Source organism: Coregonus lavaretus, assembly GCF_964263955.1.
Source record: "Coregonus lavaretus genome assembly, chromosome: 2".
NCBI lineage: Eukaryota > Metazoa > Chordata > Actinopteri > Salmoniformes > Salmonidae > Coregonus > Coregonus lavaretus.
Genome location: NC_139989.1, coordinates 4,099,818 through 4,114,682, shown reverse-complemented (window position 1 = coordinate 4,114,682; position 14,865 = coordinate 4,099,818). Strand labels below are relative to the sequence as shown.

General features: G+C 44.8%; 1 protein-coding gene across 2 annotated transcripts in view; it reads right to left on the bottom strand.

The window, feature by feature from the left end:
- LOC311100119 (PAN2-PAN3 deadenylation complex subunit pan3-like) overlaps nt 1-14,516 on the bottom strand; it is a 29,459-nt gene extending 14,943 nt beyond the window's left edge. The window contains exons 1-11 of one of the 2 annotated variants that reach the window (XM_084140886.1): nt 13,922-14,516; nt 12,732-12,853; nt 4,947-5,019; nt 4,492-4,673; nt 4,048-4,186; nt 3,477-3,709; nt 3,240-3,344; nt 2,951-3,008; nt 2,322-2,483; nt 2,051-2,167; nt 1,492-1,593 (exon numbers count right to left, since the gene is read on the bottom strand). In XM_084140886.1, coding sequence (XP_083997012.1) covers nt 1,492-1,593; nt 2,051-2,167; nt 2,322-2,483; nt 2,951-3,008; nt 3,240-3,344; nt 3,477-3,709; nt 4,048-4,186; nt 4,492-4,673; nt 4,947-5,019; nt 12,732-12,853; nt 13,922-14,252 — 1,624 coding nt within the window. In that variant the 5' untranslated portion in view covers nt 14,253-14,516. The remainder of the gene's footprint in view (nt 1-1,491; nt 1,594-2,050; nt 2,168-2,321; nt 2,484-2,950; nt 3,009-3,239; nt 3,345-3,476; nt 3,710-4,047; nt 4,187-4,491; nt 4,674-4,946; nt 5,020-12,731; nt 12,854-13,921) is intronic. The other variant, XM_084140887.1, reaches the window with a different exon arrangement.
- Nucleotides 14,517-14,865: the final 349 nt, after the last annotated feature.

The window sequence follows — 14,865 nt, the reverse complement described above, 5'->3', positions numbered from 1 at the left end:
GAACATGTTAGAATAACTGTCCACATGTACTTTTCCTCAGCCAACAAGATTACTAACGAACAGCAAAATCACGAGCCTATGTCAATCTACTATAGTAGAAAAGTTTAGGCTACCTATTCTATTGGTCAGCTTGTCGAGAAAGAACTAGCCTATTCTAAAACAGACACTGGGACGATAGATCCCAAATTCATCCAACCAGTAGGCCTCGGCTACATTTAAAAAAGCAAGCAGTCCGATGTAACGGATCAGAACGTTTAGCTTAAAAATGTTGATATAATATGAAGAAATAATAGTTTAAGCGCAGCAATGCACACAAGGCAGTAGGCTACGCGCGGATGTTCCTTCCATAATGCAATTAGCGGGAAAACTGTTGTCAAAAGGGCACTGTACATGCGAGCGGTTTCATGTGAGATGAAAATATCCGTTAGGAATAGAGGAGATCTAATAGGCTACTTTGAAGCAAGGTAAGACATACCTCATAATATGTATTAAAACATTCAGGTTTCAAACAATTAAGAGTATGATTTCAAAATGCATGCTCATTGCAAAGTGGTGTGTGACGCGCTGACAAAACCTGCCTTCCGTTGCCATTTGATGCAGCATTCAAAATAACTCGGAAATCTCAGTCTTCAGTGCATTCAAGACAACTGGGAATAGATTTTTTTAAATAACTAGCTCCGACTGGGAAAATCATTTTGAACGGTCATCGAACTCGGAATTCCAACTCAGGAACTCGGGCCTCTTTCTAGAGCTTCCACTTTCCAACCTGAAGTTAATTGACGCACACACACACACAGCCCCACACACACACACACACACACACAGCCCCACACACACACACAGCCCCCCACACACACACACACAGCCCCCAACACACACACACACACAGCCCCACACACACACACAGCCCCACACACACACACACACACAGCCCCACACACACACACAGCCCCACCCACCCACACACACAGCCCCACCCACCCACACACACAGCCCCACCCACCCACACACAGCCCCACACAGCCCCACACACACACAGCCCCACACACACACACACACACAGCCCCACGCACCCACACACAGCCCCACCCACCCACACACAGCCCCACCCACCCACACACAGCCCCACCTACCCACACACAGCCCCACACAAACACAACCCCACCCACCCACCCACCCACACACACACAGCCCCACCCACACACACACAGCCCCACCCACCCAGCCCCACACACACAGCTCCACCCACACACACACAGCCCCACCCACCCAGCCCCACACACACAGCCCCACCCACCCAGCCCCACACACACAGCCCCACCCCCACACACACAGCCCCACACACACACACACAGCCCCACACACACACAGCCCCACACACACACAGCCCCACACACACACACACAGCCCCACACACACACACACACAGCTCCCCACAGTATGGGGGAGTGTGTTGGGGTCAGTATGGGGGAGTGTGTTGGGAAGACTCACCCCACTTCCTCTTGGTGAAGTAGGAGTCGGCCGCAGGGTCGTTGAAGTGCCTGCTGAACATGGTCTCTGCCCCCGCATGGAAGTCATAGGAGAACACCAACGCTGAGAGAAACAGGAGGTTATCATGGGGGTTTATTATGGGTCAAACACAAAAAAAATAAAATAATGTACACAATACCTGGAATAGTCTAACAGTAATCCTTCTACACCCCCCCTCCCCCAGTGGTGGTTGTCCCACTGGCTATCCTAAGTTGAATGCACCAATTTGTAAGTCGCTCTGGATAAGAGCGTCTGCTAAATGACTTAAATGTACATGTTAAATGTAAATGTACACACACACAGCCCCACACACACACAGCCCCACACACACACACACACAGCCCCACACACACACACAGCCCCACACACACACACAGCCCCACAGGAGGTTATCATGGGGGTTTATTATGGGTCAAACACACTCACACAAACACCAATGTAAACAATCCCACATGTATACACAAACACACATACAACATGGGGGACACAGAGACCCCCCCCACACACACACACGACTCACAGTGGTCTCCAAAGGCCTTGGTGGTGAAGACCTCCCTCAGGGTAACAGAGTTGGAGTGCTGGATCTTCTTCCACATGTCCACCAGCATCATACACTTGGTGTTCACTAGCCTGAAACCTGGACACACACACAGCAAAGACATTCAGAGAACATGACCACTCAAGTAGGCTGAAAGAAAATACATTCCATACCAAATATAAGATCATTTAAAATCTCAATGGCAGGAAGGATAACGTGTGTGTGTTCATCTTCTGGCATACGAGCGCCTCACCATGTAACCTCCTCAGGCAGTATGGCAGGTCGTCCTTGCTGTTGACGGCCTTGTAGCAGGAAGTGATGTAGCTGAAGTTGCTGGTCTTCTGCAGGCGATTGGGAGGGGGGACAGGCTCCAGGGGAAACAGGCTGTGGTAGCTGTCCACCTCAGATGGAACACCTGGGACAGAGGGGACAGGGATACACGTCATTACAACACATCTACATACACCAGCACACAAACAGCGCCAAAATCAACTACATCAGTTGGCACTCATCTTAAGTTACAAGTTTTACATTTTAGTCATTTAGCAGACGCTCTTATCCAGAGCGACTTGAAGTTAGTGAGTGCATACATTTTCATACTGGCCCCCCGTGGGAAACGAACCCACAACCCTGGCGTTGCAAGCGCCATGCTCTACCAAGTGAGCTACAGGAGCTACAGCTGAACAACTTGAGAATGTTCTATGAACCAACCACAGTGTGACTATTAGTGGAATCCTAAAGACAGACACGATTCAGGATCATAGAACATTCAGTCTCACTTTCAGTCAACTGTGATAGGCCATGCCATCACACAATGACCACAACGCCAATAACAGTCCCCCCCCCACCTCGGTTGGGCCAATCAGGGAAGGGATGCCTTACCTGTGTTCTCTGACTGGTCGATCTGAGCCATGGTGATCAGATGTCTGTTTATCAGCTCCTAGAGGGAACCACAGGAAATGACATCAGAGATCAACACTGACATCACAGCATGGAGAGAGATTGGAGGATTAGAACAAAGCCAGTCAGAACAGAGGCGCAGAGAGAGAGAAATATGGAGACAGGGCGAAAAAGAGAATGAAAGAAAGAGAGGGGACAGAAATGGGAACAGAGAGTAGGCGTTTCAGACGGAAAGAATCAGTTAGGGGGAAGAGAGAGAGCGAGGGCGTACCTGTCGGAGTTCATCAGCCATGAAGAAGGACGGGGCGTTGGCTTTGGGCTGCATGTAGGCAACGTGGGGAGCAGTGGGGGGGTAGATGTGGTAGGTAGGAAACACCTGCACAGAAACCACACACATTTAACGACTGCACTTCCCATTTATGGAGAAATTAAAACTAACAAGTCTACAGATGAGGATGACGTAATGTATTTTCATGCTGTCAGTAAGGGCAGACTAAATGGAACGTACCATCCCGGCCATGGGAGCGGGGGTGTTATCAGTGTAAAAATATGTTGTCCCCCCCACCGTCTCCTTCTGGATGATGTGGGCCCCCTGGTCAGACACACTGGTGGGCACCATGTAGTTGGCTGGGTTAGGGTTGTTGGGGTTGGGGGTGTGGCTACGCCGGCGAGGGGCGGGTGAGGTTTGGGGTGTGATTTTGGGGGAGTGGAGGGGGGAGGATCCCGCAGAGAGAGACATCCCTGTATGGGGGATACCAGAGAGGGTGTGTTAAACAGAGTTCATTGGAGCACCTCCATACATTGTTCTGACTAACCAAGGCAGAATTCATAATGTCGGGGATTTACCTGAATAATACATTGTCTGCTGTTTTTTCTAGAGCATCTCCATTGTATGGAGTCAATTCACTTGGTTATGCAAGAGAACAATGGGAGGTTACATCAATAGAGAACCTTTACACTGCAAACTCACTCACCCCGACAACCTGGAATATCCATGATATGGTGCAAAGGGAGAACAATGCCTAGAAGTGTTCTAAGTCAGAGAATGAAGTGTTTTTTTTTTGGAGTGGATGGCTCACCAGGTGCTAGGGCGGTGGAGCTGCTGAGGCCGAGGTGGGGGAAGAGGGGCGAGGGGAAGGCCGGACCACTGGACTGGACCATAGTGGCCATGCGGGGAGCCCCCTTAGGGATGAATTCATTGGCTGTAGGGTTAGGACCCTGGAGAGAGAGAATAAGAGATGCATAACCCTAGGATTTGATTCAATTGTTCTTCTTGCCTTCAGAGATTGTATTTGTTTTATAAAATGTTTATTTTCCTTATTAGCGGATTTGTCTTCATCACAGTTCACAACAAAAACAATCAGTGACCGGATTATGTTATCTAGAGAAAACACACAAACGGACCACAATGCATGGGTTTAGGTTTGACAATTTTCCACCTTAGGCCCTAAAACTCAATAGACATATGAATATCAAACTATTCCCCTTGGTTGATGACCACACCAGGGAAGAGGTGCTCTCACCTTTCTCCTTTGTGATATGCTCAGAGCACCAAAGTCACTGAAGAGTGAAGACATGGGGGAATTCCCTGGATCTGGAAGAGGACATAGAGGGAGAGGGAATGAAGACTGTGTTGTCCACGGGGAGTTTTCCATCGACCCACAACTCTGACCTGGTCCAACTGCCAGGGTTCCATGGAATAGATCTGCCAGTGATTTCATGGGTGTTCCAAGAGTTAGAAGTTGTTCCAATTATAATTCTACAGATATTAGTTTCAATGATCTGATACTCCAGTGGATCCCAACTCCGGTCCTCGAGAACCCCCGACAGCAAACATACCTGCTTCAACTCATTGAGGGCCTGATAATGAGTTGACAAGTTGAATCAGCTGTGCTTGTACTGTTGGGGGTACTTGACGACCGGAGTTGGGGACCACTGTGCTACTCCATTAAGTGTCCTGTAGGTACTGGGTTCTTACCGTGAGCGCTGTGGTTGAAGTTCTTGGCACCATCGTCAAGGAGACTGGGAGAACTACTGCTGTTGGTGATTCTCTACATAACAACAAAACACAGATGCTTAAAAAAAGTATCTTAGTTACCTAGCTACCATATCCTAGCAAAGACCGCAGCCCTTTAGTTCTCGAAAGGTACCCCCGTCTGCAGCAAAATAATTCCCATTAGAACCCACTGTATCTGCATCACTGGCTGATGGTCTTGGAATTCAGCTTAGGTGTATGCACCTGGTCACCTGGTTGAATTGTAGATAAAATACAACTATCGCATTAGTGGATACTACCACTAATAAAGGGCAGATCTGCCGGTTTTGACTAGCAGAAGTGACTTTTCGCAGCAGGTTAGGAGAATTAAGGTTAGGAAAAAGGGTTAGCTAAAATTGTCCGACACCACTCGAAGATATTTACACTGAAAAACAAACACGCAACAATTTCTAAGATTTTACTGAGTTTCAGTTTATATAAGGAAATCAGTCAATTGGAATAAATTCATTAGGCCCTAATCTATGGATTTCACTACTGGGAATACAGATATGCATCTGTTGGTCACAGATACCTTTTTTTTTTAAGTAGGGGCGTGGATCAGAAAACCAGTTAGTATCAGCTGTGACCATCATTTGCCTCATGCAGCACGACACATCTCCTTCGCATAGAGTTGATCAGGTTGTTGATTTTGGCCTATGGAATGTTGTCCCACTCCTCTTCAATGGCATTCATAATATGCTCAACGGGTGACATGTCCGTTGAGTATGCAGGCCATGGAAGAACTGGGACATTCTCAGCTTCCAGGAATTGTGTACAGATCCTTGTGACATGGGGCCGTGCATTATCATGCTGAAACAGGTAATGGTAATGGCGGCGGATGAATGGCACGATAATGGGCTTCAAGATCTCGGAACGGTATCTCTGTGCATTCAAATTGCCATCGATAAAATGCAATTGTGTTCGTAGCTTATGCCTGCCCATACTATAACCCCACCATGGGGCACTCTGTTCACAATGTTGACATCAGCAAAATGCTCGCCCACACAACGACATCTGCCCGGTACAGCTGAAACTGGGATGAATCCGTGACACTTCTCCAGCGTGCCAGTGGCCATCGAAGGTGAGCATTTGCTCACTGAAGTCTGTTACGACACCGAACTGCAGTCAGGTCAAGACCCTGTTGAGGACGACGAGCATGCAGATGAGCTTCCCTGAAACGGTTTCTGACAGTTTGTGCAGAAATTATTTGGTTGTGTAAAGGGCTGTTGCGGTGACCGTATCACCGCCACACCGGCAGTCACGAGTCATAAAGGCAGTCAAATACCACGTGACCGTTTAGTCATGGTAATTAGGCTTCTCCAAGCTCTGATGCTGCTGATGGTCATTAGTAGCCTACCAAACTTGCTAACTGCCTGGTACTCAGCACTCCATTGTCCCTCTAATCACTCTGACATCAATGCAAATGTTTTCGAAAATCTAAATCAAACACTTAATGAGAGCCCATGAGCTCATGTTGCGCTACATTTCTACAGGCTATGCAATTTCACGAGAAAACAGAGTGATGGCCTCTAGTAAAAAGAGGATCAGCTTTCTATAGGCTAGACCTACTATTTTTATTTCTCAACTTTCCTAATATTAAGCACATTGCTTTATTTACAACAGGAGTATAGCCTACCTGGTTGGCATGAAAATAAACCACGGGAAAAAGCGTCCTCCATTCGCTATTTAAGTGCATAGACATTTATTTTTTCCTACTGCCCCTGTTTCAATACAGATGCATGGTAACGGTCCATTCTAAATCAAAACAAATTTCTCACATATATTAGTTAGTATATGTAAAGACAAGATTAAATCAAGAATAGTCTGATGGGTGACAATATTAGCCTATCACTTGTGACTGATGCGCAGCATAAGAAAATGCCATTTTTTGCGACTTTTTCTAATCATAGTCAGACACCTCATGTAGCCTAGCCCATAGGCCTATATGTTTATATCACAACTAAAGTGACAAAATAACTTCTTAAAATTAAGCACATTAATCCGCTTTACAAGGGGTGTATTGCCTAACTGGCATACATAAGCAGCGCGTGAGTTTCAAGTTTGGGGAAGATCATTTTCACCATAAAAACGCACCTTTATAATGCATAATTGCATTTGCGGTCACTTTTGATAATGGTGTTTTCCGCTAATGGAACATTTGCGCTTATAGCCTACTACCATGTGCGCATTGCTGCGCTTATAATGTGAAGAAATAGCCTAATAGTTTATCAACGTTTTAAGCTAAACGTTCTGATCTGTTGCGTCAAAAATGTTTTTTGATGCTAGTGGTTGTATTAATTTGGAATCTATCGCATCCCACAAGTGTCCCAGACTATGTTTGGAATAATTATTTCTCGCACAGAATAGGTCGACCTTTGTACTATGGGGGATAGTAGATTGACACAGGATAGTGCTTTTGCTGTTTGTTAGGCCTACTCATCTTGTCAGCTGACGAAAAGTAAAATGTGGACAGTTCTTCCAATATCTTCAATATGCACCTCGGAATTGGATAAGGACGCGCGCAGTTGCATCCCCGATGTGTCGGTCTTCACTTGTAGCCTGTGAGAAAGACCTGATCACGTGATGGAGCGTGCAGCACTCAGGGAGAAAGGCACAACAGCCACTGGCCAGAAAAGTCATGGATTTTTTTAGGGTGCATTACGGCCACACAAAGGGGATGCTGCCATGAAATTCTAGGCATTATCAAGTGCTTGTCAAATTGTGAATGAGTGACTGATGTAGTGTGTACAGCCTGCACAAAAAAAACAAAGCAAAGCTCATGCCTTTCAAGGGACTTTTTTCAAAATCATCACTAGTCGCATCATGCAGCCTAACAATGTATTAAAAATCAAAACATACAGCCCAATATTTGTACAACAACTAAAGTTACATTATTAACTGTAAATTAAGCATATAGGAATACATATTTCTTTGTTAACCACTCAACACAGAATAGCCACATGTGCGCACTCCCTCAAATTGTTTGGAGAAAATATCCTTTCTATTTCATTCAGCTTTGTTCAATTGTATTCTTCATACTATAAAATAATGCCACGGAATTCTACATTTACATTTACGTCATTTAGCAGACGCTCTTATCCAGAGCGACTTACAAATTGGTGCATTCACCCTATAGCCAGTGGGATAACCACTTTACAATTTTTTTTTTTTTTTTTTTTTTAAAGCACATCTTGTCTGCTAAATGAACTAGTGTAGCCCACAGCCATTTGGCATAGCCAGATCAGGACCTAACATACAGTGCCTTGCAAAAGTACTCATCCCCCTTGGCGTTTTTCCTATTTTGTTGCATTACAACCTGTAATTGAAATTGATTTTTATTTGGATTTCATGTAATGGACATACACAAAATAGTCCAAATTGGTGAAGTGAAAAAAATTATGGAAAAGTGGTGCGTGCATATGTATTCACCCCTTTGCTATGAAGCCCCTAAATAAGATCTGCTGCAACCAATTACCTTCAGAAGTCACATAATTAGTTAAATAGAAGTCCACCCGTGTGCAATCTAAGTGTCACATGATCTCAGTATATATACACCTATTCTGAAAGGCCCCAGAGTCTGCAACACCACTAAGCACAGACGAGTGGCCAGAAAAAAGTCATTGCTTAAAGAAAAAAATAAGCAAACACGTTTGGTGTTCGCCAAAAGGCATGTAGGAGACTCCCCAAACATATGGAAGAAGGTACTCTGGTCAGATGAGATTAAAATTGAGCTTTTGGGCCATCAAGGAAAACGCTATGTCTGGCGCAAACCCAACACCTCTCATCACCCCGAGAACACCATCCCCACAGTGAAGCATGGTGGTGGCAGCATCATGCTGTGGGGATGTTTTTCATCAGCAGGGGCTGGGAAACTGGTCAGAATTGAAGCAATGATGGATGGCGCTAAATACAGGGAAGTTCTTGAGGGAAACCTGTTTCAGTCTTCCAGAGATTTGAGACTGGGTTCACCTTCCAGCAGGACAACGACCCTAAGCGTACTGCTAAAGCAACACTTGGGTGGTTTAAGGGGAAACATTGAAATGTCTTGGAATGGCCTAGTCAAAGCCCAGACCTCAATCCAATTGAGAATCTGTGGTATGACTTAAAGATTGCTGTACACCAGCGGAACCCATCCAACCTGAAGGAGCTGGAGCAGTTTTGCCTTGAAGAATGGGCAAAAATCCCAGTGGCTAGATGTGCCAAGCTTATAGAGACATACCCCAAGAGACTTGCAGCTGTAATTGCTGCAAAAGGTGGCTCTACAAAGTATTGACTTGGGGGGGGGGGGGGGGGGGTGAATAGTTATGTATGCTCAAGTTCTGTTTTTTTGTCTTATTTCTTGTTTCACACAAAAAAATATTTTGCATCTTCAAAGTGGTAGGCATGTTGTGTAAATCAAATGATACAAACCCCAAAAATATATATTTTAATTCCAAGTTGTCAGGCAACAAAATAGGAAAAATGCCAAGGGGGGTGAATACTTTCGCAAGCCACTGTAAGGACAACTCAGAGTATGCTATTCTGTTCTTCTGAAATAGACAACATTTTCTTCATATCATGCTTCTTTAGACCTGTCTAAAATAAATTATGGATTTATTGTGAAGGTGTAGGCTATATTACATGGATTTAGGTCAGCATCAGTGGCTTGTAGGCTGTGCGTGGAAGCCAGGAGATACTAAATGTGTTTGTTAATTAACGGTCAATTACCGTGAGACCGACAGTTATCTGCGTGACAATCACCGGCTGACAAAATTGTGACCACCACAGCCCTAGTTGTGTAAACCCAGTTTCATCAGCTGTCCAGGTGGCTTGTCTCAGACCATCCTGCAGGTGAAAAAGCTGGACGTGGAGGTCCTGGGCTGGCGTGGTTACACATGATCTGCAGTTGTGAGGCCGGTTGGATGTATTGCCAAATTCTCTAAAATGACATTGGAGGTGGCTTATGGTAGAGAAATGAACATTAAATTCTCTGGCAACAGCTCTGGTGGACATTCCTGCAGTCAGCATGCCAATTGCAAGCTCCCTCAAAACGTGAGACATCCGTGGCATTGTGTTGTGTGACAAAACTGCACATTTTAGAGTGGCCTTTTATTGTCCCCAGAAAAAAGTACACCTGTGTAATGATCATGCTGTTTAATCAGCTTCTTGATATTCCACACCTTTCAGGTGGGTGGATTATCTTGGCAAAGGAGAAATGCTCACCAACAGGGATGTAAACAAATATGTGCACAGAATGAGAGAAATAAGCTTTTTGCACGTATGAAACATTTCTGGGATCTTTTATTTCAGCTCATGAAACTAACACTTTACATGTTGCGTCTTTATTTTTGTTCAGTGTAGCTACAACCAGGTCTTCCCTGAGAACAGTCTTGGTTTCCACTAATGCGATTCTGCTAAAACCTGTATGATCGCTTGATTGAAATAAACAAGCACCTAGCCCTACATAATTATCTGATTTTCTTTAGGTCAGTGCTATCTGGGATAATTGGGGCTAGTGTTGCATGATATTTGGGGAGACATCTACGATATGCTACTCCAAATACCACGATATCCGATATAATCGTTTTATGCCATTAATGACTAGATAATTCCAGCCTGTGCAATTTGTGCTTATTTACAATATTAGTTGTATTCTCGTTAAATCATTGTTGTTTGGCGGAAAAAAATAAGGCTTAGTTACTATATATATATATATATACACATACAGTGGGGAGAACAAGTATTTGATACACTGCCGATTTTGCAGGTTTTCCTACTTACAAAGCATGTAGAGGTCTGTAATTTTTATCATAGGTACACTTCAACTGTGAGAGACAGAATCTAAAACTAAAATCCAGAAAATGACATTGTATGATTTTAAAGTAATTAATTTGCATTTTATTGCATGACATAAGTATTTGATACATCAGAAAAGCAGAACTTAATATTTGGTACAGAAACCTTTGTTTGCAAGTACAGAGATCATATGTTTCCTGTAGGTCTTGACCAGATTTGCACACACTGCAGCAGGGATTTTGGCCCACTCCTCCATACAGACCTTCTCCAGATCCTTCAGGTTTCGGGGCTGTCGCTGGGCAATACAGACTTTCAGCTCCCTCCAAAGATGTTCTATTGGGTTCAGGTCTGGAGACTGGCTAGGCCACTCCAGGACCTTGAGATGCTTCTTACGGAGCCACTCCTTAGTTGCCCTGGCTATGTGTTTCGGGTCGTTGTCATGCTGGAAGACCCAGCCACGACCCATCTTCAATGCTCTTACTGAGGGAAGGAGGTTGTTGGCCAAGATCTCGCGATACATGGCCCCATCCATCCTCCCCTCAATACGGTGCAGTCGTCCTGTCCCCTTTGCAGAAAAGCATCCCCAAAGAATGATGTTTCCACCTCCATGCTTCACGGTTGGGATGGGTTGTACTCATCCTTCTTCTTCCTCCAAACACGTCGAGTGGAGTTTAGACCAAAAAGCTATATTTTTGTCTCATCAGACCACATGACCTTCTCCCATTCCTCCTCTGGATCATCCAGATGGTCATTGGTAAACTTCAGACGGGCCTGGACATGCGCTGGCTTGAACAGGGGGACCTTGCGTGCGCTGCAGGATTTTAATCCATGACGGCGTAGTGTGTTACTAATGGTTTTCTTTGAGACTGTGGTCCCAGCTCTCTTCAGGTCATTGACCAGGGCCTGCCGTGTAGTTCTGGGCTGATCCCTCACCTTCCTCATGATCATTGATGCCCCATGAGGTGAGATCTTGCATGGAGCCCCAGACCGAGGGTGATTGACCGTCATCTTGAACTTCTTCAATTTTCTAATAATTGCGCCAACAGTTGTTGTCTTCTCACCAAGCTGCTTGCCTATTGTCCTGTAGCCCATCCCAGCCTTGTGCAGGTCTACAATTTTATCCCTGATGTCCTTACACAGCTCTCTGATCTTGGCCATTGTGGAGAGGTTGGAGTCTGTTTGATTGAGTGTGTGGACAGGTGTCTTTTATACAGGTAACGAGTTCAAACAGGTGCAGTTAATACAGGTAATGAGTGGAGAACAGGAGGGCTTCTTAAATAAAAACTAACAGGTCTGTGAGAGCCGGAATTCTTACTGGTTGGTAGGTGATCAAATACTTATGTCATGCAATAAAATGCAAATTAATTACTTAAAAATCATACAATGTGATTTTCTGGATTTTTGTTTTAGATTCCGTCTCTCACAGTTGAAGTGTACCTATGATAAAAATTACAGACATCTACATGCTTTGTAAGTAGGAAAACCTGCAAAATCGGCAGTGTATCAAATACTTATTCTCCCCACTGTATATTGGCCCAACCCTGCTTGGACGTCCCTACCCTAAACCCTAACCTTAACCCTTACAAAACCCTAAACTTAACCATTTTAAATGTCAACTTCAATGGGCAAGGGATGACCCAAGGATCCCTGATAGCAAAGATCACTGTCTTTAGACCAGTACTGAACCAGACTTTCTGATTAACATACAAGAATAAGTTCACCTCTACCACATCAGCCAAGTAGCACTATAATTCAGTATTTGACCAGTATTTTCTAACTTCCTGTAGATCTAAAGCTGGTACCTGAACACTTGAGAGTAGAATAATAAATCATATGTATTTTATATAGCGCTTCTCATTACAAACAAGAATCTCAAAGTCGCTTTGAAACAAAAAAGAATTTAGGCATCTGTCGAGTCAGTACTGTTTAGTTGAATTCCGAGGCTGGTCATACCTGCATCATAGAGTATTTAGACTCTGCTGGGCTCCCGAAGCCGTTGACACCGATGAAGCTGCTGCTGAAGTAGGAGTTGGTCAGATTGGCATCGCTCAGGGTCCCGCCCTCCATCCCAGGGACTGTAGAGGACAGAGACAATGGGTTCAGAATCAGACACCTGCTTCTACTACACAGGGTCTGGATGGTCCTGGTAAACGTCATATTCAATGTTTGGAAAACATTATGGAGACAGACAATATATGCCATACAGACTAGATCACCTTCTCCATTATAAAGAGTGGTAGGGGTCTCAATTTAATGGCTATGTGAAGCTAAATGCATATAATGCACATAAGTGGCTATGAACTAATGTTCTAGCCATGAGGCCATTTGATCGTCTTCATTTACAGGACTGGGCGATTACCGAGGAGAAGCCAATCAGCACGCTTCTTGAGAAGACGTAAACACTTCAACTTTATCCAGTTAGCCAACTTGTGTGCACAAATGATAATATCCACCTTGCAACCGAACATGTGGCATTGTGCAGAGTTCAATAATATAAAATACAGCTGTGGTGGTTGAATTATTTTGCAAGTTATGATGCTAACTAGTTAGCTACTAAGTAAATGGACTTCACAACAGCAGATGTTTGGTTAGCATGTAAGCTAGCTAGTCACCCTACTCATGCATCAAGACAAGCATCATAGAAAGACTCGCTTCCAAAACTATTCAACATTAGCTAACTAGCTATGCTACTTAGATGCACGCATTACTAACAAGTTACCTAATGCAAGAAGTGCGCAAACGTTAATGTGCCGTGTACCTTTTTTTTTTTCTCGGCAGGCTAACTTTTCTAGCCATAGCCATCTAACTAGCTACGTTAGCCAATGATTGTCTGAATTTGCCCACTCATGTCTTGAAGCTGTCAAATACAAAAACACTGAAATTGCTAACTAAATGCATTTATTGAAGGAGCTCAAACTCTGGATGAAAAGCTTAGTGCTCTGACACTTTAATTAGTTATGCTTGATTGTGTAGCTTAAAAAACGTTGTTTAGCCCACGTTGTTTTGGGGGGAAAGAGGCCTCAAAGAATCCCCGGGCTCAATGTTAACAAAGCCCCTCACACGCCCAAAAAGTAACAACCACCGATGAGGTTGTGCTAGGCCCTGTCGTATCGGACCGGGACAAACAGACGAAATATACTCACTGGTTAACATCTGTCCCTCCAGAGCCGTGCCTGCAGGCCCCAGAGAGTCGCCCTTTTTGGGGACGTTCGGTACCCCAACCTGGCAGGCCGGGGGTGCACTAAGAGGATACCCTGCAGCCGTCACGGCTCCTCCAGACATGGATAAAGGGACAGGGCTTGCTCCGCCGTGAAGGGACATGCTTGCCATGGACGGCTCCTCGTGCAAAAACTGACACTCGTCCCCATAAAAGCAAGTCTTATCCTTTGCGTAGTATCGGCAGAACTTCACCTTGACGCAGGGTATTCCGACACCCGCGAGCGGAGCAGCTGAAGCTGGGAGTCCACTGTTCATGGCACCGCTGCTGCCGCTGCCACCGGAAGATATTCAAACATAGAGAGACGTCGATTGCTAGGTAGCTTGCTCTCGAGCAGGGTTCGTAATGTCAATGCAAAGCGATATGCAACAGCAAATATGTTTTGTCCTCGCTTAAAATTACATTACTCACATTATCCGGCTAAATGACAAATAATTAAGATAGCTAAGGGCATTGCGTTTGATAAATCCTGGTCGCTGTTGTCGCTATCCATGTAACTAGCTTAGCTAGCTAGCCTGTTGTTTAGCCTAGTTCACGCTGCTGTTGTTGTTTTCTGCTCTCTGGCTAGCTATTCCGCAAAAAAAAAAAAAAAAAAACAGTGGCGTATTCATTACGCCAGTTCGGTTGCAAAACGTTTCTTAAACGGAAGCAAACGGAACGAAACGGGAAGGGTTCTACCTGAATGTGTCCAATAGAAACTCTCGTTTTGCTCTGTTTGCTTCAGTTTGGTTCTTAAACGGTTTCCGTAATGAATAGACCCCAGCTAGCATTGCATTGCATTATGGGAAGCTTGCAAGCTTCTAACGTTACGGCAAAAGCCAGCAACATTTGGAGCGGCTTTGAGGGACAGAATCAGTTCGTAGCTTTTGG